We start from the raw sequence: 26,584 nt of genomic DNA on the forward strand, positions 1-26,584 counted from the left end.
GTCAAAGGTCAGAGTTGACACTGCAACGTTACCCCCCTGTGGCAGTGCGAGTGCCCTCGTGTGACAGACAAGATATGCGCACTGGCGACATGGGTACTGTGTCAGTGTCAAGTACACATACACAAACACACATACAGAATGGCTGTCACAACGTTTCCGCCCCCCCCCCCCCAGGACCAAACAGAACCCATCATTTATTTGACACGCAAATATAAAAACGCATAATAAAAACACACACACACGTGTAGTCTTGCCCTGATATATGAACGCAATTACTGGAAGTAATTAGCCTCTAAATAAACCCTTCCAGGGAAACCTTTTTTTTTTTTTTGCGGTAATAGGAGTGAAGTAAGGATGGACACCAGTGAGGGGGGGAGAGGAGGGGGTAATGGAAAGGAAGACAAGGAAGAAAAAATAAGAGGTGGGGGGGGGGGAGGGGACTAATTAAACATTTTTTTTTAAAGAGGAACATTTCGGTGGACACATTGGTGGAGAGGCATAAGGAGGGAGAGGGGGGCATTGAATATTGCATGTGTGCAGCTAATAGCACAGTGGGTCTCGAGTCATTGTGAAGGGGTTTTTTTTGATGCGCAGGCTTGTGTCCGTGTGTGCGTGTGTGTTTTGTCTTCAAGACTAGTGGGGGGGGGGAGAGGATGCAGTGTTGTTTGACACGAGTTGACCTCATTCCTTTGTGAGTAGCAATGTGTGGTGTGGGGGATATGAGGGTGACAGAGAGAGCAAGAGATGGAATGTCTGGTTGAAAAGTGTGTGTGTGTGTGTTATAAGATAGAGGAAGAGATACATGAATGAAAGAGAGAGAGAGAGAGAGAGAGAGAGAATAAAAGGAAATAGACATAGATAAATAAAAAACAAACAAAAAAACTCGACTATAATAAGAGAATAAGGAATAAGAAAAGACGAGAGACAATATGTGAGGAGAAAGAGATGCAGAGAAAGAGAGTGAGAGAGACAGAGAGAAAGTGACAGAAAGTGTGTGAGAGAGAGAGTGACAGAGAGAGACAGAAAGAGAGAGAGAATCAGAGAAATGGGAACAACGAGAGTCTGAGAAATAGAGCGAAAAAGTTTAAAAGAAAGGACCAAAGACAGAGAGGGGTAGTCAAAAGAGAGAGAGAGAGAGAAAGAGAGAGGTGGAGAAAAAGTACAAAGAGGTGAGAGAGGCAGACAAAGAAATAAAAAAGGACAGAAAGTAACACAGAACGAGGGAAAGACAGATAAAAATGAAAGATTGAAAACAAAAAGAGACAAAAGAGAAAGAAGAAGATCCGGAGAGAAAAGAGATAGTCTATAACTTCATCATGAAAAAGAGCTTGAGTCGTTCATTATGCAATGAGATGATCGGATTGGTTGATACAACATCATGCGTCCTTAAGTTGATATTTAATGGATTGGTTGATACAACATCATGCGTCCTTAAGTTGATATTTAATGGATTGGTTGATACAACATCATGCGTCCTTAAGTTGATATTTAATGGATTGGTTGATACAACATAATGCGTCCTTAAGTTGATATTTAATGGATTGGTTGATACAACATCATGCGTCCTTAAGTTGATATTTAACAGATTGATTGATACAACATCACGCGTTCTCAAAAGAAGAAAGAAGAGACAGAGCAAGGAAAGAGAGAGAGAGAGAGAAAGAGAGAAAGTGAGAGAGAGAGAGAGAGAAAGTAAGAGAAAGATAAAGTGAGAGAGAGAGAAAGTAAGAGAAAGATAAAGAGAGAGAGAGAAAATAAGAGAAAGATAAAGTGAGAGAGAGAGAAAGTAAGAGAAAGATAAAGAGAGAGAGAGAGAGAGAGAAAGTAAGAGAAAGATAAAGAGAGAGAGAGAAAGTAAGATAAAGATAAAGAGAGAGAGAGAGAGAAAGTAAGAGAAAGAGAAAGAGAGAGAGAGTGAGAGAGAAAGAGGGAGAAGAAAAAGATTCGAAAGAGAACAAAAGAGTGAATTAAATGGAGTAAAGGAAATGAAGACAGAAAGCTAGAAAGAGAGAAAAGAAAGGACCAGAAAGAGAGAGGGAGAGTGAGAAAGGAAAGAGAGAAGGAATGATTAGGAAACAGATAAAGAAAACAAGAGAAAGTAAAAATAATTAAGAGATGAGAGATAATTTTTAAAAAAAAAGAGAGAAACAAAATATAGAAAGCGAGAGAGAGAGAGAGAGAGAGAGTGAGAGAGAGAGAGAGAGAGAGAAAGTGTGATAAACAGAGACTTAAAAGTGTCAAACTCCAATCAATATGTTTCGTGTCACGATGCAAATGACACTGAACCTATCAGTGGGAAGTGTGAACTTTTGTTCGCCTCAAGGGCGCTGGAGAGTTCTGCACGCCCTTTTCCCCAACCACCCTCACACACACACACACACACATCCGGGGTAAATGCTGCTGGATAACTTTGGGCTTCAGCAGGGGGGCCATCTTATTGCATGTAGGTCAAACGTAGGACGCAAGGAATGGAAACTAGGTTACTTACTATGTAGGTCAAGGGCTCGCACTGCTTTGATTGGACATGGGTCAAAATGTTATAAGACTCAGGGTCAACAAAAGATTCTAATACTCGTATTAGTGGTGAATGAGATTAGGTACAAGGAAATATAATAGCCAACAATAGTCTCGGGATCACGTGTTCATGTCACAAAGGTCAAAACAGATTACAATCTAGATTTCATTTCCGTTACACCGTGACCTCCGTGACCCCCGGCTTTCCGAACGCATAGTGTATGTCATGTGGTCTACGAGTCAAGGTTGCCACAGAAATGTAAACATGTAGTGGTTTTTTTTTTAGCTTCGAGTTTCTGCATAAAAGGGTAAATAATGTAAAGGGAGATAATTGGCTTGTGGTACCAGTAAATTAGAGAGCTTGAGTTTAGGAAACTATAAATAGAAGAGTTACAAACTACATGTTCATTCTGTTTTAGTGAATCTATTATAAAATTTGAATTTTAAAATTAACAAGGTTACAAAGACAGTTTGTGTGGAAACACAAACTTAAAATCGGCCGCCGAAGTGGTCCATCCAGGTAGATAAAAAGGCAGGTTTAAATATTTTCAGAAAGAACATCAGAATGAAATTATGTCAAAGACCAATGACAGAGAAGAATGGAGAAAAAAGATTGACAGATTCTCTGTGGTGCCCCAGCGGTCCAGCAGACCAAAAGATAGGTGAAAGTGAATGTGAAGTTAGATGTGAACCTGGCCTAACTGATGTCTTATAATGAGTATCTAATTGATCTAATTGTTTTGTATTCAAATCCTCAAGAAAAAAAAATTTCCGTAAAAAAAAATAATTGCTAAGTGTACTATTTCCATGGCGCAACACTGCAGTTCACGCGATAGTATGAAAAACTACTTATTAATTGTTGTTTTAAATTATGCCCAACTTGTATGCATACTAAGTAGATCTAGATTTTTTCTCTATAAAAAAAAAGAAAACTTTTTTTGTGTGTAAATGTAGCAGTTAGTATGACAGAACCTACATAGTTTAACAATACAAATGTAATTAAAAAAATGTTTGACAAAAAATCTTAAACCACTTGCAGAAATATGTTAAAAAATATGTGGTGCTTTCATTTCTCCCCTTCTAAAGAGCCTCCCGTGTTTGTTAATATTAATAATGAATATTTGTAAAAGTGGTGTATTTGTTTAATGAAAAAAACAACTGCTTGCATAAGTGATTTAAAGAATAAAATTTTTCGCTTTCATAAAAGAAAAAAGTAGCCGTTGCATCAGAACTTTGAATGGTCTAAAATATTAAGGTGTCAGATTTTCACTAGATTTTCTAGTTCACGAGATCTAAACGGGACGGACGGACGGACGGACAGACATTCTACACAAAACTAAAAGCGTCTTTTCCTCTTTTCCCCTTTCGTGGGCCGCTAAAAAGGTGTAACCGCTTGATCCATAGTATCTGTTCGATCTGTTTATGATTTCTATTTGAAGGACTAAATTATTTTATTTCGTAAAGACAACGTTCTTCACAGAAAACAAACACACGAGCTGAAACTATTTTATTTATTGTATTGGCACATGATCGGAAGTGGTCACTGAAAACATGTCGGAATAAATCTTCAAACACACGACTAGTGACAGTGGTCAGGTGAAGTTCATGATTGTGAACTGGTGATCAAACAACACCAACACCAGTACTACCAAAAAACAACACCAACACTACAAACATTACTAACACCAACACCAGTAATACCAACAACAACACTACCAACACCAACACCAGTACCAGTACTACCAACACCAACACAAACACTACCAACACCAACACCAGTACTACCAACACCAGTACTACCAACACCAGTACTACCAACACCAGTACTACCAACACCAGTACTACCAACACCAGTACTACCAACACCAGTACTACCAACACCAATACTACCAACACCAGTACTACCAACACCAGTACTACCAACACCAGTACTACCAACACCAATACTACCAACACCAAAACTACCAACACCAGTACTACCAACACCAGTACTACCAACACCAGTACTACCAACACCAACACAAACACTACCAACACCAACACCAGTACTACCAACACCAGTACTACCAACACCAATACTACCAACACCAGTACTACCAACACCAGTACTACCAACACCAGTACTACCAACACCAATACTACCAACACCAATACTACCAACACCAATACTACCAACACCAGTACTACCAACACCAGTACTACCAACACCAGTACTACCAACACCAATACTACCAACACCAAAACTACCAACACCAGTACTACCAACACCAGTACTACCAACACCAACACAAACACTACCAACACCAACACCAGTACTACCAACACCAGTACTACCAACACCAGTACTACCAACACCAATACTACCAACACCAATACTACCAACACCAGTACTACCAACACCAGTACTACCAACACCAGTACTACCAACACCAATACTACCAACACCAGTACTACCAACACCAGTACTACCAACACCAGTACTACCAACACCAGTACTACCAAAAACAACACCAACACAACTACTACCAACACCAATGCTACAAACATTACCAACACCAATGCTACAAACATTACCAACACCAATGCTACAAACATTACCAACACCAATGCTACAAACATTACCAACACCAATGCTACAAACATTACCAACACCAATGCTACAAACATTACCAACACCAATGCTACAAACATTACCAACACCAATGCTACAAACATTACCAACACCAATGCTACAAACATTACCAACACCAACACTACCAAAAAACAAAACGACCACCAACACCAAGAACACCAATACTACCAACAGCGCCAACAACACCAACAGCAACGCCAACAACACCAACAGCAGTGCCACCACCAACACCCCCAGCAACACCACCACCCACTGGTGATGTTGAAATCTGAAGGAAACCCCGAATCATGTCAACTAAAACAAAATGTACGTTTTCTTCACAGCTACATCTACTTGTGGGTACAAACAAGTTGTTTTGGAAGGGACAGGTCAATGAAGGCAGTGACAAATCAAGGGCAATCGCTAAAAATAGCCTGGCCAATGACACAATGAAGAATAGGCATAACAGCCAATCAAAGGCGTTCCTTGCTCTAAACAGGACATTCCGATGCAGCGAGGACACCCACCCCTAACCACTTTACCCCAAAGCCGAAATTCTCACAAAATTATGCCTTTCTGGGTCTTTCTTCATTCTGGGTTTAAAACGATGAGGGAATTGTTTTTTTTGGGAGGGGGAGTGCAGAGGGGGGGGTATCTAATGGACAATGAGAGGAAGCGATTGGGAAAAGGGGGGGGGGTAGTGGAAGGTCCGGTCACCGAAAGGTTCTCAATAGATTCTACGGCACACAAATGCAACACCCATTAGCCTCAAGTCGGTCAAAGTTGATTTGAGAAGCCTCGAGTAAGACGTAAGATCTCGAAATAGATTCCGTGTCCTTGACCCCATTCCAGAAGATCACACCTATTTGTCCCTCCCTTTCTCTGTTCAAGATTTCAATATCTCGCATTTTTATGTCAAGTGTGTGTGTGTGTGTGGGCATGCACGTGGTAGAGTGTCAGCGACGCATGTTTGTGACGTAGTGGAACGAAGGTCAAACTGGGTAAGAAGACTGCACATTGTTGATCTGTGTGTGTTTGGTTGAGTGTTGACCATGTTGATTGCTTGATTGTGTTGATTTCTAGTATGTGTGTGTGTTGAACATGTTGATTGCTAGAGTCTTAATATGTGTATGTTGACCATGTTGATTGCTTGAGTCTTGATATGTGTATGTTGACCATGTTGATTGCTTGAGTCTTGATATGTGTATGTTGACCATAAGTTGATTGCTTGAGTCTTGATATGTGTATGTTGACCATGTTGATTGCTTGAGTCTTAATATGTGTATGTTGACCATGTTGATTGCTTGAGTCTTAATATGTGTATGTTGACCATGTTGATTGCTTGAGTCTTGATATGTGTATGTTGACCATGTTGATTGCTTGAGTCTTAATATGTGTATGTTGACCATGTTGATTGCTTGAGTCTTAATATGTGTATGTTGACCATTTTGATTACTTAAGTCTTGATATGTGTATGTTGACCATGTTGATTGCTTAAGTCTTGATATGTGTATGTTGACCATGTTGATTACTTAAGTCTTGATATGTGTATGTTGACCATGTTGATTGCTTGAGTCTTGATATGTGTATGTTGACCATGTTGATTGCTTGAGTCTTAATATGTGTATGTTGACCATGTTGATTGCTTGAGTCTTAATATGTGTATGTTGACCATGTTGATTGCTTGAGTCTTAATATGTGTATGTTGACCATGTTGATTACTTAAGTCTTGATATGTGTATGTTGACCATGTTGATTGCTTGAGTCTTAATATGTGTATGTTGACCATGTTGATTGCTTGAGTCTTAATATGTGTATGTTGACCATGTTGATTGCTTGAGTCTTAATATGTGTATGTTGACCATGTTGATTACTTAAGTCTTGATATGTGTATGTTGACCATGTTGATTGCTTGAGTCTTGATATGTGTATGTTGACCATGTTGATTGCTTGAGTCTTGATATGTGTATGTTGACCATGTTGATTGCTTGAGTCTTAATATGTGTATGTTGACCATGTTGATTGCTTGAGTCTTGATATGTGTATGTTGACCATGTTGATTGCTTGAGTCTTAATATGTGTATGTTGACCATGTTGATTGCTTGAGTCTTAATTTGTGTAGGTTGACCATGTTGATTGCTTGAGTCTTGATATGTGTATGTTGATCATGTTGATCGGTTGAGTGTTGATCATGTTGATTGCTTGAGTCTTAATATGTGTATGTTGACCATGTTGATTGCTTGAGTCTTAATATGTGTATGTTGACCATGTTGATTGCTTGAGTCTTGATATGTGTATGTTGATCATGTTGATCGGTTGAGTGTTGATCATGTTGATTGGTGGAGGGATGGTATGTATGTAGATTGTTTGATGCCTGTATTGATCTTGTTGATTGATTGAGTCTTAAAATGTGTGTACCGTATTGATGTATGTATGGCTTGTTGTTATATAAGTAAATTGACCATGTAGATTTATTGAGTGTGTGTACCGTATTGACTTATGTATGGCTTGTTGTTATATAAGTAAATTGACCATGTTGATATGTTTTGAATTCCCTATAAATTACACTAATTGCCTAATTGTTTATATGTGCGTGTTTATAATGTTGGTTAATTTTTTGTTCTGATGTGTTGGTTATCTAGACTGACTGATCGTTGATGTATATGTTCATACTGATTTTACGGATTGTTCATTATACGTATGTCTGTTGAACATGTTGTTCAGTTGTGCTTCTGTAACTTCAAGGAGACAAGTCTATTTTGATGTTTTTTTTTAAGGCAGCCGTTGTACATCGGAGGCTGAGCTTGGATTCCGAATCGGGGTCCCGGGATCGAATCCTGGTGAAAACTGGGATTTTTTTAAATTTCGGGATCTTCGGGCGCCTCTGAGTCCACCCAGCTCTAATGGGTACCTGGCATTAGTTGGGGAAAAGTAAAGGCGTTGTGCGGGTCACATGACACCCTCGTTAACCGTAGGCCGCAGAAACAGATGACCTTAGTATCATCTGCCCTATTATAAGGTCTGAAAGGGAACATGAAAACAAGATGTAATGTAAATAATCTAACGGAGAGAGAGAGAAAGAGAGAGAGAGAGAAAAAAGAAATGCATTTAAACATGTTAAGATCTCCAAGACATAGGAGTGATCGAAGGAAGTAATGATACAGGGAAAAAGAAAAGAAGTTTGAATATTTATATATCTGGGATTACAGAAATGAGGTCACAAGTGAGAGAAAGAGGGAGAGAGAGAGAGAGGCTAAAAAAAAACTGCTTCTTGAGAGGAAGTGAGGGCGTGCAACTCGGCTAGAGAGATAGGGGAGCTCATCTATTTCCTCCATGACACCGGGGTCAACCTGATGCGAAAGGACCGCCTTAACTCTGGCACGAACGAAAGTAGAGGAAGTCCAGAAGGAAATAGATGGACAGAAGGCTAACAACGGCTAAGCTGCAATCAGAGGTGAGCAAATCGTAGCTGTGTAGGGCCCGCGTGGATCGATGGTAATGATGGGTACCCTCGAAAAAACAGAAATAGATACTCTTATGAAAGAGAGTGCATTGAACTTAAGGGAAGGAGAAGAAAATACGACAAAGAGAGGATACAAAAACAAATACAAATGAATTAGGGAAAAAAAAATGTTAATACCTAAGACCTTCGGCTGTGTGACACCGTGTTGATATGGGGCTCGGAAAATGAGGGCGACTCCTACAAATTGTTTATTTCAAATTCAAACTTCAAATAGTTCGTTCTTTATTATTCTTAGTGTTATAAGAAACAACAACAAACTGTATCAACAAGCAACAACATCAAAACTACATCATCAGCAAGCAAAAACATCAAAACTACATCATCAGCAAGCAACAACATCAAAACTACATCATCAGCAAGCAACAACATCAAAACTACATCATCAGCAAGCAACAACATCAAAACTACATCATCAGCAAGCAACAACATCAAAACTACATCATCAGCAAGCAACAACATAAAACTGCAACATGAACAAACAACCCTAACCCTAACAACATCAAAACAACATCACAAACAACGACAACATCAATACTACAACATCAACAAGCAACAACAACATCAAGCAAAAACAAACAATAACAGCATTAAAACTACGACACCATCAAGTAACAACATCAAACGACAACGACATCAAACAACACCAAACTACGACATCATCAAACAATAACAATATCAAACTACAACATCAAACAAATGATCACAAAAAACTATATCAAACAACATCAAACCACAACAACACAACATATCAACACACATGTATGATGGCCCCCAAGAAGGATAAAGACAGATGACCTCTCTACAGCTGGATAGAGAGGTGGAAAGAGTTAAGAAGAATATTAGCTTTGATGTCAATCTTTTGAGAGCACACACACACACGCTCTCACGAAACAGACACACAAGAAAACGGGAGCTCAAAGATAGCAAGGGAGATAATGAGGGAAGAAAAAAAAAAAAGTAAATTATCCAAAAGTAAAATGAGAAGAAAACAAGAGTTTAAAAAAAAAGAAAATTGGTGAGGTCGAATCTGATTGGTTGAGAAGCTTGCGTCATCTTCTAAAAATAGCTGCATGCAGGGTAACACGCCGTAATATGCAGGACATTAGAGTGAGTGAGTGATTGAGTGACAGAGAAGAGAGAGAGAGAGAGAGTGCAGCAAGAGAAAATAGCCAGGGAACCAGGTCAGTGTGGATTACTGCAACCTGCGATGACCACCACTCCATCCCACTCCTCTCCTGCTCCAGCAATGTGCCCCCCCCCCCCACACACACACCATTTCCCCGGGTCCGTAACTCTCTCCATCACAGAACATCAAGTTGTCATTGTTGATGAAGTCATATTCAGTAGACACAGTGCTTCCAGAGTTGGGTATTTTCCCACAAGATATGGGTATTATTTTTTTACCTCGGTAAATGTTTGTTTGTTGTTGTTTGCTAATGTGAAAACATTCCATTGAAAAGAAATATCTATCTCATGGGCGTCTACAATGCACGCACTTTTCCTACCCCCTCCCTCCCACCCTTTTCCAAAACAACAAACAAACCCAAGACAACCTTTTCTTAACATAATTCTGTGCCTAAACTAGAATTTCATTTTCACCTAAGTTAACTAGTAAGACTAAACGAGTGCAAACTATTTGAGGTGACGCCACAGTGAACATAATCTGCTAGCCGTGACAGGGAACAGTTCCAGGAAAGAGAAGAAGAGGCAGACAAAGAAAGCGATAGGAAAGGCATCATCGAAAGGCGAAAGACAGAGAGGAACGGAGAAAGACGGTCGACAGAGCCCATGTGGTGCCCCATCAGACTAAACCAGTGTTTCACAAACTTTTTCCGTAACGGAACACTTCGCACGTTTCTGAGTATATAGCGGAACACTTTGCTTATTTTTTTAGAGAGATTATTTCACGTGGTGGCCTAGTAGTTGATTATTCCAGTAGTTCGTGGAACACTAGGGTTCCATGAAACACAGTTTGGGAAACACTGGACTAAAGGAACTTGGTGGAGGACCATCAGGCGTCATACAAGTGAGTGGCGATTCTAACGTGACAAAAGGGAAGTCTATGTCGTGATACAATGAAATGTAGGCACTGGCGTGACATGTGAAATGTAGACAAAGACGTTAAACGTGGCATTTGGTACTGTAGGCACTGGCGTGACATGTAGTATCGTAGGTTATAAAGTCACGTGTAGTAATTCAGGTTGTTGCGTGACACCTAGTAATCATGTAGTCACACGTTACGGTGTAGATTCTAAGTGTAGTCAACAGCGTGTCACACTTGGTTGTGGACTTAGCGTGACATCAGTGAGTGTAGGCAGTGGCGTGACACGTAGTAATGTAAGCTATGAAGTAAGTGTAGTCAACAGCGTGTCACACTTGGCTGTAGACTTAGCGTGACATCAGTGAGTGTAGGATATGGCGTGACACGTAGTAATGTAAGCTATGAAGTAAGTGTAGTCAACAGCGTGTCACACTTGGTTGTGGACTTAGCGTGACATCAGTGAGTGTAGGATATGGCGTGACACGTAGTAATGTAAGCTATGAAGTAAGTGTAGTCAACAGCGTGTCACACTTGGCTGTAGACTTAGCGTGACATCAGTGAGTGTAGGATATGGCGTGACACGTAGTAATGTAAGCTATGAAGTAAGTGTAGTCAACAGCGTGTCACACTTGGTTGTGGACTTAGCGTGACATCAGTGAGTGTAGGATATGGCGTGACACGTAGGTCAGTGTTTCTCAAACTTTTTTGTCTGGCGGCACAGTAAAAAAACTACAAAAATTTCGCGGCACATCACGAAGAGCAACAGTTGTTTTATAATAAAAAAGAAAAAAGATTTTACCCGTTTTTAAGTATCACATTTAATGTGAAGGGTGTGCCTGTTTTTGAGAGCAAATTCGATCTAATCGAGACTCCAGAGCCGACAAACAAATTCGCATTTCATCGTCTATTGTAAGAAGTCTTTCTCTTTTCTTAGACTTGATTTCAGTCAGTGCTGAAAATCCAAACTCACAAAACCATGAAGATGCAAATGGAAGAATTATTTTGATTGCTTTTAAACTGATTGCAGGATATAACTTGTTGATTGAAATCCAAAAGACATCCAGGCTTTTCTCGGCAAAACTTGACTTAAGAACTGCATCGTTTTTTAAATCTATGAGCTGTTCTGCTTCTTCAGTTGTCAGATTTGTAGCTTCATTGTTTCCAAATGGATAGCTGACCCATCCATATTCATTACTTCCAATTGTTGGAAAGTAATGCTGCAATGCTGACTGCAGGTGTGTCAAAGTGTCCAGAATTTCGGGGGTGATTTCTTCATTTGAAGCACATTCATTGTAAGTAGGAAAGCAGTCGAAGACTCCTTTCGAGATCTTACTTTGCCACAAAGACAATTTTTCCCCAAATGACTTCAGTTTTGAGGATGCAGTGATGATGGTTTCCGATGGTCCTTGAAGACTTAAATTCAATGATTTTAATTTATCAAATAAATCAGAGAGAAATGTCACCTTAACCCACCAGATCTCGTCATGAATTGAAAATCCAAAGTCTTTTTTTTTTCAGCCTCCAAGAATGATATCAACTCGGTCTTGAGTTGGACGACACGTTTTAACAATTTTCCCCTGGAGAGCCAACGAACGTTGGTGTGATACAGGAGACATTTGTAGTCTGAGTCCATTGCTTCACAGAGCTGAGAGAAAAGTCGGGATGCAAGCGGTCGAGATTTGATGAAGTTTACAACTTCAATCACTTGGTCCAGAACAGACATCAAATCTTTCGGAAAAGATTTGAAGGCAAGAGCTTCTCTGTGGATCATGCAGTGAACAACTAATACATTTGGATTTTCTTGACGCACAAGAGTGACGAATCTCTTTCTATTTCCTTTCATGGAAGGACAGCCATCGGTGCAAACGCTGACACAGTTTCTCCACTGTAGTTTGAATAGCAAAATGTTTTCGTTCACCACTTTGAAAATATCTTCGCCTTTGGTCGTAGTTTGTAAGTCTTTTCAAAATAAGAATTTGTTGACACATTTTTCATCCTTTATGAACCGAATAAAAGCTAGCAGCTGGGCTTTGTCGCTAACGTCTGTGGATTCATCAACTTGAAGAGACTACAGCAGAGACACTTCATCGTCAGTCACGTCGAAGTGTTCGCAGATTTGATCTTGTAAATCTGACGATAAGTCTTCAATTCTGCGCGAGATAGTATCATTTGACAAAGGAACTTTTTTAATTTTTTCGGCGGCATCGGGTCCAAGAATAGTTTCAACAACTATTGCTAAAGCTGGTGCAATGACTGATTCAGCCTCTGTGTGTGCTTTCTTGCGTTTTGCTAATAACTGAGCTATATATACTTGCAATTAATCCCTTTTCTGGCAGCTTTAGGTAGTTCGTAAGTTTCTTAGCTTGTTTATTTTGTTGAGCCCTGATGTTTTCAAAGTATTCCTTCGGTTGCGCTTTTACAGCTGGATGTTTTGTTTCCATGTGTCTCTTCAATTTGCTTGGAACAAGCGCCTCATTCGACAGAGTTGCATTGCAGATCAGACAGAATGGCAATGGAGCATCTTCAGTTCCCGAAGATATGAAACCATATCCGATGTAATCTTCTTTGTACCTTCGTTTGGTTCCTTGCTTTTCATTTAACGCTTGCGCAGTTTCATTCTTGCTAACGTATTTCTCCATGGATAACAATGAATAATGCTTATTGAAAATTTGTTATTATTAAAATTCACCTAAACAATTTACATGAAACACAACGCTTATTATTTGTAATAGTAGGCTAGTACAGACTAACAAACACTTGCTTGTCTGTTTAAAGATTAAATGCTGGTTTATTCAAGTTAGATCGTCCATATATATATAGGCTTAAAAGGAATTCAATTACTCCCCCCCACATAATCTGTTAATGAGCACATTCTTTCAACATGCCAGCATTGTGGGTTATTGGGTTACACTAACAGGACGGGGCTGACAAAACAATAACATTTACTATCACATTATTATCGTAACCAATTGAAGAACTGACGTGAGTCTGCTAAGGCGGCCTACATTTGAGTCATTATAATAATATTTGTATAGTGGACAATGCCATAACGGCCATAACCTGAAGAGCTAACAACCCTTTCCGTCAATATGGAGCGACACACTACTATTACTGGTCATTGCAAATGGGGATGTCATCGCAACGTAAAAAAAAATTAATAGTAGGCAGATTGTGTAACGCTGCACTTGTGGCTTTCTGAAAACTCCCGCGGCACACCTGCAAATCTTCGGCGGCACACTATGCCGCGGCACACAGTTTGAGAAACACTGCACTTGGTTGTAGACTTAGCGTGACATCAGTGAGTGTAGGATATGGCGTGACACGTAGTAATGTAAGCTATGAAGTAAGTGTAGTCAACAGCGTGTCACACTTGGCTGTGGACTTAGCGTGACATCAGTGAGTGTAGGATATGGCGTGACACGTAGTAATGTAAGCTATAAAGTAAGTGTAGTCAACGGCGTGTCACACTTGGCTGTAGGCTGTGGCGTGGCTGACTATGTGTCTCGTATTTCTTATAAATTTAAACCATGCAAATTGTGTGTGACAACGGGCTGACACCTTCCAACTTTCAAACGATGAGGGGAGAGAGAGAGAGCGATGGAAAGGCAGAGATGGGGATGAAAAGAGAGCGAGAGAAAGAAAGGAGGGAGAGAGAGAGAGGAGTGAGTCTATTCCCCTCATGCCCCAGAGCCAGGTCTCAGAGGTAAAGCAGTAAAATGGATGACCATAATCCACCTCTGATGGAACAAAATTTGACGCTAACGCAAACAAGGCGGCAGCGGACACTGGGGGTCACGTGACTGGAAACAATCATTATTGGCCGGGGCGGGGGAGGGGAATGAAGGTGTGTCACTAGAAATATATAAGTGATGACGTCAAGTTTACACTGGAACAGATGTATTCGATAACGATACTCGTGTATTCAATACCGTACTCCCTGGATTCTGAGTAACAAAATTCTAGCCTTTTTTTTTTTTTTGCACCATCAAATTAATTAAAATCTAAATAGCAACTGAACAAGTAGTGCTTCCACTGATGTACATAAGTAAAGATAAATGAATGTGGTAATAGACTAGCCTACACTAGCTACAACTTTCAGCCATAGGGGGGAAGCTTGAACCGCGCTGCAAAAAAATCCTGCGGGCGGCCATAAACACAACATAGATGAACTAATTAAAAAATCAACATGACCAAGATTTATAAGTTCTCATCAGTGTAACTAATTTTAAATAATTTCGTACTGGGACGTTCCCTAGCCACAATGGAGTTCGTACGTGAATTTTGCTATCTATTGTGTTCACAACATGTGTTGTCCGCACTGCGGTGCCACAGGCGTCCCCGTGCTTTTGTCCGGCACCGAGGTCATGCGCTTGCTTATCAGGCCCAATGTGGATGATGGAACATTCTGTTACACGAGATGCCATTGTCCCTGATAGTACCTTCCTCATCCCCAGCCCCTTTTTGCCAAAGCGCGCCCGAACCACCTTATCCACCCCTTTTAAAACCTTAATCCCCCCCCCCCCCTCGCATGATTCGCAACATTTAATGAAAGAGGAAATAGCGATGTCCCTAGCAACTTCCATTAAAACGGATGAAGAAATAGAAAAAAAAAAAAGAAAAAAAAACTAGCAGAATGACGTAATCATTTTTTGTCCTCATCAGCGGGTCACTCTCACTTTTCAGATGCATTAGTTGCGTGACAGTTACTTGCCCCTGAGCTGTTTGTGACACTCCTCCTAATTTCCGCTTTAACTCTGCACACATGCAGTTCACACAACGTGCTAGCGCACATAAAAATTATTTTCAGTTGCCAACAAACTTCAGTTATAAAGTTCTGTTATTACTTTTACCAAAATCGAATTTAATGATAACATCTAGGATCTTCCAGCAAATGGCAAATGTTTTATTTATGACATATAAGAAAAAAACATACTTTGGGATGCGTTGTAAAATCATTACCATGATATAATGTGCACCCTCATAAGCGATACAGTTCATGGTATGCATTACCTTACAAATTGCTTGAATAGCCATGAATTATTAAACACAACGCATGGTTTATAATTCAATATTTACAGACGGTTTGAATTGTAAGGGAGCTAACCAAAAATTCATTTCACTGTAAGTAAATTGCAACTGAATAAACTCCCTTGTTATTTACACATTAAAAAAAAAATACCAAAGTTATAGAGCTGAATAGATCTAATAATAAAAAATGTGATTGATATTGCGCTGTTAACAAATATAATGTAGGCATAAGACGCCGTGAGATCCTAACAGATATGAATAAGTTTAAAAGGCAAACTAATCTGAAGAGGTTCTCAATAATTGAATGATGCTTCTTGTATAAGATTTGAAGGGTTTCGACATATGGGACCGGAAGGGGGATTTACAGATTGGCCCACACATACCCAGTTGTCTGGGGCCCAAATATTTCCAAACCATCGGTCCCTGCACCTAAAAGGCCTGCGATGACTTTGGATGCTGTAGATGTAAATGCTAATGAAGAGAACTCCTATTCCTACCTGTTTAATGCTCGAGGCTCGGATCAAATGGTGTCCATATTCTTTCATAATCCTTATGCCTTCACTAGATCTGCAATAAAATCAATGACTTCAAACATCTTCCATGTCATAGACTTTCAGAGCTGGTTTTTAGGGGGTGGCGAGTGGGGCTATTCCCAGGGGTCACTGTTTTAGGAGATTACCTTGTCACCGTCTGCTTCAGAAACCAGACCAGTTCTCATAAACGAGGACTTGTTACTCACTATTTTGGTCGCCTGCCTGGCATCTATAAGATGACAACTATAACGAAAGCGCTTAACATTGCATTTTTTGGTTTTGAAATACTGTATTGCCAGTAAGGCTCACAGCATTCGAGGCAGACGAGCCTTATAGCGTAATGTGGTACGGTGTATATATGTCTACACTTATTACTGCTTGTATGACACTTGCCCGGGCCCAGCGTATTGTTAAGGCCGCCTCTGTTCTCAGACTCAACCTAGACACCAAAACTAGTCAATTTGTAAAGTAGGTTGGTCTACTTACTGAAGTAGGGCATAATGTACCTGTAATGGGGTAAATTTGTCAGTCTTTATGTAAAGTAGGTCAAAGTCAGTCAGAAATCTCTGTAATGCATGTAAGTTCCAACACAAGTCAGAGCATGTGATTCTCAAACTGTTGAAGTTAAATGCAGCACATTGGGGACAGGGCATGAAGAGCAGGAGTTAAGATATCCACTTCTTCCATTCAAAGAGGGAACTGTGTGCCACATACAATTCAAACCATCTCGCACATAAAATCTTGTTCTGACCTTAAATACCCAATCAGGACACCTCATGGGCCACAGAAGCAGATGGAGGCATGGTGGCTGAGCGGTAAAGCGGTTGGCTTCTGAACTGGGGGTCCCAGGTTCGAATCCTGGTGAAGACTGGGATATTTAATTTCGGGATCTTTGGCACCTCTGAGTCCACTCAGCTCTAATGAGTACCTGACATTAGTTAAGGAAAAAGTAAAGGCGGTTGGTCGTTGTGCTGGCCACTTGACACCCTTTACATCATCTGCCCTATAGACCACAAGGTTTGAAAGGGGAACTTTCTTTTTACTTTTACAGAAGCAGATGACCTTTACATCATCTAAAAAAAGAAACATAACTTTACTTTTGTTTCATTTGAAAAAAGTGAGGGTTTGAAACAAGTCTGTTTTTTTAGGAGCAAGATTAGAGAAAGCACTAATACATAGATTTCAGTTTTTATCTACTTGAGAGTTGTAATATACTTACTGAGTCAAAATGGAGTCAAATGCCAGGACAGCATTGTCCCTTTCCATGGCAACTATCAGACAAGGTCCAGAGCACAAGTGACCAATCTGTAGATACAACATACAAAACAACCATTGATGATCATTCATTGACTAATGTATGGGTATATACAACTATCCACTTCTCAAGAACACAATAACCTTTGTTGGTATTGGGAAGGGGAGTAAGAGCCCAGAAGTTTGGGAACTATTTCCCCACAGGTCAATGTGTCCCAAGATCAGTATTTGATTGCAGTATCTATCTCCAGTAACTTTGACTGGAAAAAATAATCGTGGATAATGTCATTTATAGGATTGGATAATAAAATATACTAAGACCTAATATGTTAAAGTTCCAATCAAAGTGTCTATTGTTACATTCACTTGTTTTAATGATCAGGTTTAGGGTTAGTGGTTAAAGATTATGGTTAGGGTTAATGGTTAAAATTCAAGTTCTGGTCTGTTTGTTGTATATGTTTCAGATGTTCCTTCAGTGTTTTATATGTTTCAGATGTTTCCTCAGAATAGAAGATTATTACATCATACCCAAAACCTCTGCTGGTTCAAACCTGGGACTATCAAGATGAAAGTCCAGAACACATATCACATGACTAACCAGCCATACTGGTCAAGTTACATAGCCTGTACAATGACCAACCATTTTTATTTTGCTGACGGCATGGACTCCCATGAAAATTCAAGCCCAAAGCCAGCAAATTATCACCAAAAAAAAAAAAAAAAACATCACAAGAATATTTCTACTGTTTTGCTACCAGGCTCTTAATCTAGTAGAAAGTGCACAGAAGATCTTTCTAGTTTTGTTTTATCTAGTAGAAAGTGCACAGAAGATCTTTCTAGTTTTGTTTTATCTAGTAGAAAGTGCACAGAAGATCTTTCTAGTTTTGTTTTATCTAGTAGAAAGTGCACAGAAGATCTTTCTAGTTTTGTTTTATCTAGTAGAAAGTGCACAGAAGATCTTTCTAGTTTTGTTTTATCTAGTAGAAAGTGCACAGAAGATCTTTCTAGTTTTGTTTTATCTAGTAGAAAGTGCACAGAAGATCTTTCTAGTTTTGTTTTATCTAGTAGAAAGTGCACAGAAGATCTTTCTAGTTTTGTTTTATCTAGTAGAAAGTGCACAGAAGATCTTTCTAGTTTTGTTTTATCTAGTAGAAAGTGCACAGAAGATCTTTCTAGTTTTGTTTTATCTAGTAGAAAGTGCACAGAAGATCTTTCTAGTTTTGTTTTATCTAGTAGAAAGTGCACAGAAGATCTTTTTAGTTCTGTTTTATCTAGTAGAAAGTGCAGAGAAGATCTTTCTAGTTTTGTTTTATCTAGTAGAAAGTGCACAGAAGATCTTTCTAGTTCTGTTTTATCTAGTAGAAAGTGCACAGAAGATCTTTCTAGTTCTGTTTTATCTAGTAGAAAGTGCACAGAAGATCTTTCTAGTTTTGTTTTATCTAGTAGAAAGTGCACAGAAGATCTTTCTAGTTCTGTTTTATCTAGTAGAAAGTGCACAGAAGATCTTTCTAGTTTTGTTTTATCTAGTAGAAAATGCATTGAAGATCTTTCTAGTTCTGTTTTATCTAGTAGAAAGTGCACAGAAGATCTTTCTAGTTTTGTTTTATCTAGTAGAAAGTGCACAGAAGATCTTTCTAGTTCTGTTTTATCTAGTAGAAAGTGCACAGAAGATCTTTCTAGTTTTGTTTTATCTAGTAGAAAGTGCACAGAAGATCTTTCTAGTTTTGTTTTATCTAGTAGAAAGTGCACAGAAGATCTTTCTAGTTTTGTTTTATCTAGTAGAAAGTGCACAGAAGATCTTTCTAGTTTTGTTTTATCTAGTAGAAAGTGCACAGAAGATCTTTCTAGTTTTGTTTTATCTAGTAGAAAGTGCACAGAAGATCTTTCTAGTTTTGTTTTATCTAGTAGAAAGTGCACAGAAGATCTTTCTAGTTTTGTTTTATCTAGTAGAAAGTGCACAGAAGATCTTTCTAGTTTTGTTTTATCTAGTAGAAAGTGCACAGAAGATCTTTCTAGTTCTGTTTTATCTAGTAGAAAGTGCACAGAAGATCTTTCTAGTTTTGTTTTATCTAGTAGAAAGTGCACAGAAGATCTTTCTAGTTCTGTTTTATCTAGTAGAAAGTGCACAGAAGATCTTTCTAGTTTTGTTTTATCTAGTAGAAAGTGCACAGAAGATCTTTCTAGTTTTGTTTTATCTAGTAGAAAGTGCAGAGAAGATCTTTCTAGTTTTGTTTTATCTAGTAGAAAGTGCACAGAAGATCTTTCTAGTTCTGTTTTATCTAGTAGAAAGTGCAGAGAAGATCTTTCTAGTTTTGTTTTATCTAGTAGAAAGTGCACAGAAGATCTTTCTAGTTCTGTTTTATCTAGTAGAAAGTGCACAGAAGATCTTTCTAGTTTTGTTTTATCTAGTAGAAAGTGCACAGAAGATCTTTCTAGTTCTGTTTTATCTAGTAGAAAGTGCACAGAAGATCTTTCTAGTTTTGTTTTATCTAGTAGAAAGTGCACAGAAGATCTTTCTAGTTCTGTTTTATCTAGTAGAAAGTGCACAGATCTTTCTAGTTTTGTTTTATCTAGTAGAAAGTGCACAGAAGATCTTTCTAGTTTTGTTTTATCTAGTAGAAAGTGCACAGAAGATCTTTCTAGTTTTGTTTTATCTAGTAGAAAGTGCACAGAAGATCTTTCTAGTTTTGTTTTATCTAGTAGAAAGTGCAGAGAAGATCTTTCTAGTTTTGTTTTATCTAGTAGAAAGTGCACAGAAGATCTTTCTAGTTCTGTTTTAATTAGTAGAAAGTGCACAGAAGATCTTTCTAGTTCTGTTTTAATTAGTAGAAAGTGCAAAGAAGATCTTTCTAGTTCTGTTTTAATTAGTAGAAAGTGCACAGAAGATCTTTCTAGTTCTGTTTTATCTAGTAGAAAGTGCACAGAAGATCTTTCTAGTTCTGTTTTATCTAGTAGAAAGTGCACAGAAGATCTTTCTAGTTTTGTTTTATCTAGTAGAAAGTGCACAGAAGATCTTTCTAGTTCTGTTTTAATTAGTAGAAAGTGCAAAGAAGATCTTTCTAGTTCTGTTTTAATTAGTAGAAAGTGCACAGAAGATCTTTCTAGTTCTGTTTTATCTAGTAGAAAGTGCACAGAAGATCTTTCTAGTTCTGTTTTATCTAGTAGAAAGTGCACAGAAGATCTTTCTAGTTTTGTTTTATCTAGTAGAAAGTGCACAGAAGATCTTTCTAGTTCTGTTTTATCTAGTAGAAAGTGCACAGAAGATCTTTCTAGTTTTGTTTTATCTAGTAGAAAGTGCACAGAAGATCTTTCTAGTTTTGTTTTATCTAGTAGAAAGTGCACAGAAGATCTTTCTAGTTTTGTTTTATCTAGTAGAAAGTGCACAGAAGATCTTTCTAGTTTTGTTTTATCTAGTAGAAAGTGCACAGAAGATCTTTCTAGTTTTGTTTTATCTAGTAGAAAGTGCACAGAAGATCTTTTTAGTTTTGTTTTATCTAGTAGAAAGTGCACAGAAGATCTTTCTAGTTTTGTTTTATCTAGTAGAAAGTGCACAGAAGATCTTTCTAGTTCTGTTTTATCTAGTAGAAAGTGCACAGATCTTTCTAGTTTTGTTTTATCTAGTAGAAAGTGCACAGAAGATCTTTCTAGTTTTGTTTTATCTAGTAGAAAGTGCACAGAAGATCTTTCTAGTTTTGTTTTATCTAGTAGAAAGTGCACAGAAGATCTTTCTAGTTCTGTTTTAATTAGTAGAAAGTGCACAGAAGATCTTTCTAGTTCTGTTTTATCTAGTAGAAAGTGCACAGAAGATCTTTCTAGTTTCTGTTTTAATTAGTAGAAAGTGCACAGAAGATCTTTCTAGTTCTGTTTTATCTAGTAGAAAGTGCACAGAAGATCTTTCTAGTTCTGTTTTAATTAGTAGAAAGTGCACAGAAGATCTTTCTAGTTCTGTTTTATCTAGTAGAAAGTGCACAGAAGATCTTTCTAGTTCTGTTTTATCTAGTAGAAAGTGCACAGAAGATCTTTCTAGTTCTGTTTTATCTAGTAGAAAGTGCACAGAAGATCTTTCTAGTTTTGTTTTATCTAGTAGAAAGTGCACAGAAGATCTTTCTAGTTCTGTTTTATCTAGTAGAAAGTGCACAGAAGATCTTTCTAGTTCTGTTTTATCTAGTAGAAAGTGCACAGAAGATCTTTCTAGTTTTGTTTTATCTAGTAGAAAGTGCACAGAAGATCTTTCTAGTTTTGTTTTATCTAGTAGAAAGTGCACAGAAGATCTTTCTAGTTCTGTTTTATCTAGTAGAAAGTGCACAGAAGATCTTTCTAGTTCTGTTTTATCTAGTAGAAAGTGCACAGAAGATCTTTCTAGTTTGTTTTATCTAGTAGAAAGTGCACAGAAGATCTTTCTAGTTCTGTTTTATCTAGTAGAAAGTGCACAGAAGATCTTTCTAGTTCTGTTTTATCTAGTAGAAAGTGCACAGAAGATCTTTCTAGTTTTGTTTTATCTAGTAGAAAGTGCACAGAAGATCTTTCTAGTTTTGTTTTATCTAGTAGAAAGTGCACAGAAGATCTTTCTAGTTTTGTTTTATCTAGTAGAAAGTGCACAGAAGATCTTTCTAGTTTTGTTTTATCTAGTAGAAAGTGCACAGAAGATCTTTTTAGTTTTGTTTTATCTAGTAGAAAGTGCAGAGAAGATCTTTCTAGTTTTGTTTTATCTAGTAGAAAGTGCACAGAAGATCTTTCTAGTTCTGTTTTATCTAGTAGAAAGTGCACAGAAGATCTTTCTAGTTTTGTTTTATCTAGTAGAAAGTGCACAGAAGATCTTTCTAGTTCTGTTTTATCTAGTAGAAAGTGCACAGAAGATCTTTCTAGTTTTGTTTTATCTAGTAGAAAGTGCACAGAAGATCTTTCTAGTTCTGTTTTATCTAGTAGAAAGTGCACAGATCTTTCTAGTTTTGTTTTATCTAGTAGAAAGTGCACAGAAGATCTTTCTAGTTTTGTTTTATCTAGTAGAAAGTGCACAGAAGATCTTTCTAGTTTTGTTTTATCTAGTAGAAAGTGCACAGAAGATCTTTCTAGTTTTGTTTTATCTAGTAGAAAGTGCAGAGAAGATCTTTCTAGTTTTGTTTTATCTAGTAGAAAGTGCACAGAAGATCTTTCTAGTTCTGTTTTAATTAGTAGAAAGTGCACAGAAGATCTTTCTAGTTCTGTTTTAATTAGTAGAAAGTGCAAAGAAGATCTTTCTAGTTCTGTTTTTAATTAGTAGAAAGTGCACAGAAGATCTTTCTAGTTCTGTTTTATCTAGTAGAAAGTGCACAGAAGATCTTTCTAGTTCTGTTTTATCTAGTAGAAAGTGCACAGAAGATCTTTCTAGTTTTGTTTTATCTAGTAGAAAGTGCACAGAAGATCTTTCTAGTTCTGTTTTAATTAGTAGAAAGTGCAAAGAAGATCTTTCTAGTTCTGTTTTAATTAGTAGAAAGTGCACAGAAGATCTTTCTAGTTCTGTTTTATCTAGTAGAAAGTGCACAGAAGATCTTTCTAGTTCTGTTTTATCTAGTAGAAAGTGCACAGAAGATCTTTCTAGTTTTGTTTTATCTAGTAGAAAGTGCACAGAAGATCTTTCTAGTTCTGTTTTATCTAGTAGAAAGTGCACAGAAGATCTTTCTAGTTTTGTTTTATCTAGTAGAAAGTGCACAGAAGATCTTTCTAGTTTTGTTTTATCTAGTAGAAAGTGCACAGAAGATCTTTCTAGTTTTGTTTTATCTAGTAGAAAGTGCACAGAAGATCTTTCTAGTTTTGTTTTATCTAGTAGAAAGTGCACAGAAGATCTTTTTAGTTTTGTTTTATCTAGTAGAAAGTGCACAGAAGATCTTTCTAGTTTTGTTTTATCTAGTAGAAAGTGCACAGAAGATCTTTCTAGTTCTGTTTTATCTAGTAGAAAGTGCACAGATCTTTCTAGTTTTGTTTTATCTAGTAGAAAGTGCACAGAAGATCTTTCTAGTTTTGTTTTATCTAGTAGAAAGTGCACAGAAGATCTTTCTAGTTTTGTTTTATCTAGTAGAAAGTGCACAGAAGATCTTTCTAGTTCTGTTTTAATTAGTAGAAAGTGCACAGAAGATCTTTCTAGTTCTGTTTTATCTAGTAGAAAGTGCACAGAAGATCTTTCTAGTTCTGTTTTAATTAGTAGAAAGTGCACAGAAGATCTTTCTAGTTCTGTTTTAATTAGTAGAAAGTGCAAAGAAGATCTTTCTAGTTCTGTTTTAATTAGTAGAAAGTGCACAGAAGATCTTTCTAGTTCTGTTTTATCTAGTAGAAAGTGCACAGAAGATCTTTCTAGTTCTGTTTTATCTAGTAGAAAGTGCACAGAAGATCTTTCTAGTTCTGTTTTATCTAGTAGAAAGTGCACAGAAGATCTTTCTAGTTTTGTTTTATCTAGTAGAAAGTGCACAGAAGATCTTTCTAGTTCTGTTTTATCTAGTAGAAAGTGCACAGAAGATCTTTCTAGTTCTGTTTTATCTAGTAGAAAGTGCACAGAAGATCTTTCTAGTTTTGTTTTATCTAGTAGAAAGTGCACAGAAGATCTTTCTAGTTTTGTTTTATCTAGTAGAAAGTGCACAGAAGATCTTTCTAGTTTTGTTTTATCTAGTAGAAAGTGCACAGAAGATCTTTCTAGTTTTGTTTTATCTAGTAGAAAGTGCACAGAAGATCTTTTTAGTTTTGTTTTATCTAGTAGAAAGTGCACAGAAGATCTTTTTAGTTTTGTTTTATCTAGTAGAAAGTGCACAGAAGATCTTTCCAGTTTTGTTTTATCTAGTAGAAAGTGCAAGATGTTACCTGAACCCATTCTTACATCATTAATGCATTTAGTAAAGATATTTAAATATATTTTTAGTTACTATTGGTATCTGATCAAAACAATTAAGTTTTCTGACAATGCCATTGTTAATTATCATATTTAGCTACATAAAACTACTGACCAGTTCTAGCTGACCACATCCTCTGATGGCAAGAAAGCATTCAGCCTGTTTCTGTGTCATCCAGACAAGTCTGGCACCAACCATCTGAAACCTGAACAAAAGAATCAAAACTAGTTGGTATAATGGACACTCATCATTTGCAGTTACAAACACTACAGATGAGCTCTAAGTCATGAATCCATCTTTTTCAATGCTTTGGTAACAATAATGATAAGGATAGTAATAATAACAATAACAACAAGCACCACAATAACAACAATGACAATGATAAAAACAATGACAACGATAACAACAATAATAATATTATTAAAGGGACTATAATCAATTGTGTTTCTCTTTAGTGAAACTCGACCCTGGCAGAGAATGAATCCTCGTTCCTTTCTAACATAATAATAATAATATAATAATAATAATATAATACAATAATAATAATAAATCTTTATTATTGTAAAGGTACTACCAGACTGGGATACATTCACTAAGATATTATAGCTGTGTATATGATAGAAACTAATGATTAGACCAACTGAGAAATGTAACCTAAGAGGACTGTTTGAATACAAGTTAGAGGTACGGATTTGGGCGTTTAAGACAAGATGACATTTAGCAGCCCCCTTGAGTCTAAATCATATACAAGAGCCATCTTGTATGGGGTTTTTTTCTACACCAACAGCTGCTCAATCTCGCTGCTGAACATATCATAACAATCATTCAGTAAGTTTGTCTTTAAGAGCTTTTATTAGTATCTTCAGAATTTATTTACAAACAATTACTTTGATTTTATGTACAAGTTATTTTGAGAATGAATGTTTAAATAGCACTTGAAGAAAACTTAGCAGTTTTATGTTAACAGGTAAAGTGTCTTGCTGTAACTTATAGACATACCCATTTGCCATAATGTGAGAAATGAGGTCAATGCCAAGGACATCTTTGCTCCTGGAGGTCATTTTCATGAGATATGGGTTAAAGACAAGACAAATTGTCTGCATCAGCAAACTGTGCACATCTGTAGAGACAGAATGTTTCGCAAGTCATGCCAAAGTAACATGTATTTATGTCATGTTAATGTTGAATTTATATCACATTTATGTTGTATTTATGTCATGTTAATGTTGTATTTATATCACATTTATGTTGTATTTATGTAATGTTAATGTTGAATTTATATCACATTTATGTTTTATTTATGTCATGTTTATGTTGAATTTATATCACATTTATGTTGTATTTATGTCATGTTAATGTTGAATTTATATCACATTTATGTTGCATTTATGCCATGTTAATGTTGAATTTTGTGATATGAATGATTATGTTGAGTTTATGACACGTTTATATTATGTCTATGTTATACTTATGTCACTTTTATGTCATTTCTGTCACTTTTATGTCATGTCTATATCATGTTTACATTGTGTTTATGTCATGGATTAAACTTATAAGTTTAAGAGGATATTACAAAAGATGGAGAGTTATCTCAACAGGTGAAATGTCACAATAACCGAGAGTTTATCACCTTAAGCCCTCATCCTGCTCTTTAAAGGAAATGTGAGCTAGGATAAAAAAAAATTAATTTCCGAGAGAATGTTTAAAATGCATAATATGTGAAATTTTAAATGAAGAAGAAATAGTTACATCAGTTTATGAGGCAGTAGCTAGAACTCTTCAGACTCAAAGATAGTATCTTAGTGGCAACGCTCTTTCTAAATCTTTGGACTAGAAGAGATGCCTTAAAATAATAAACTCAAAGATCAACTGCAATCTCCATTTAACAGGTTTCTGGTACCCAATTTGAAAGTACATGATAATATCTTAAAAATATCTGCCCTTTAAGTAGAATATTCAGGTCAGTGCTTTTTTTTTGTTGCTCACTGAATACTTATATTTTATTATCACACTTTTCAAAGCTCATTATAATAATTAAACCAGCAGCAACAAAAACATTGGCATGTGAATGAGGGTTAGAGGTTCAATTCTCTTCTTTAGAGTTTGAACATTTTCATTTTTATCCAATCTCTCAAGAGGTCTTGCACTATTTATCAGTACTCATAAAGTTGAAGTGGTATTAAACTTGATTCAATTTTAAAGTATTGTATTAACTGATGGTTC

At 37.1% G+C, this 26,584-nt stretch overlaps 1 protein-coding gene across 3 annotated transcripts in view; it reads right to left on the minus strand.

Moving 5' to 3' along the window:
• The window catches only part of LOC106074007 (dynein axonemal assembly factor 8-like), a 116,464-nt gene that overhangs the window by 56,724 nt on the left and 33,156 nt on the right, over positions 1-26,584 (minus strand). For all 3 annotated transcript variants that reach the window (XM_056011362.1, XM_056011364.1, XM_056011361.1), the window contains exons 28-31: positions 25,361-25,481; positions 24,476-24,566; positions 17,470-17,555; positions 16,215-16,284 (exon numbers count right to left, since the gene is read on the minus strand). In XM_056011362.1, the coding sequence (XP_055867337.1) occupies positions 16,215-16,284; positions 17,470-17,555; positions 24,476-24,566; positions 25,361-25,481 (368 nt within the window). The remainder of the gene's footprint in view (positions 1-16,214; positions 16,285-17,469; positions 17,556-24,475; positions 24,567-25,360; positions 25,482-26,584) is intronic.

Source organism: Biomphalaria glabrata, chromosome 14, assembly GCF_947242115.1.
Source record: "Biomphalaria glabrata chromosome 14, xgBioGlab47.1, whole genome shotgun sequence".
In the NCBI taxonomy this organism is placed as follows: Eukaryota; Metazoa; Mollusca; class Gastropoda; family Planorbidae; genus Biomphalaria; species Biomphalaria glabrata.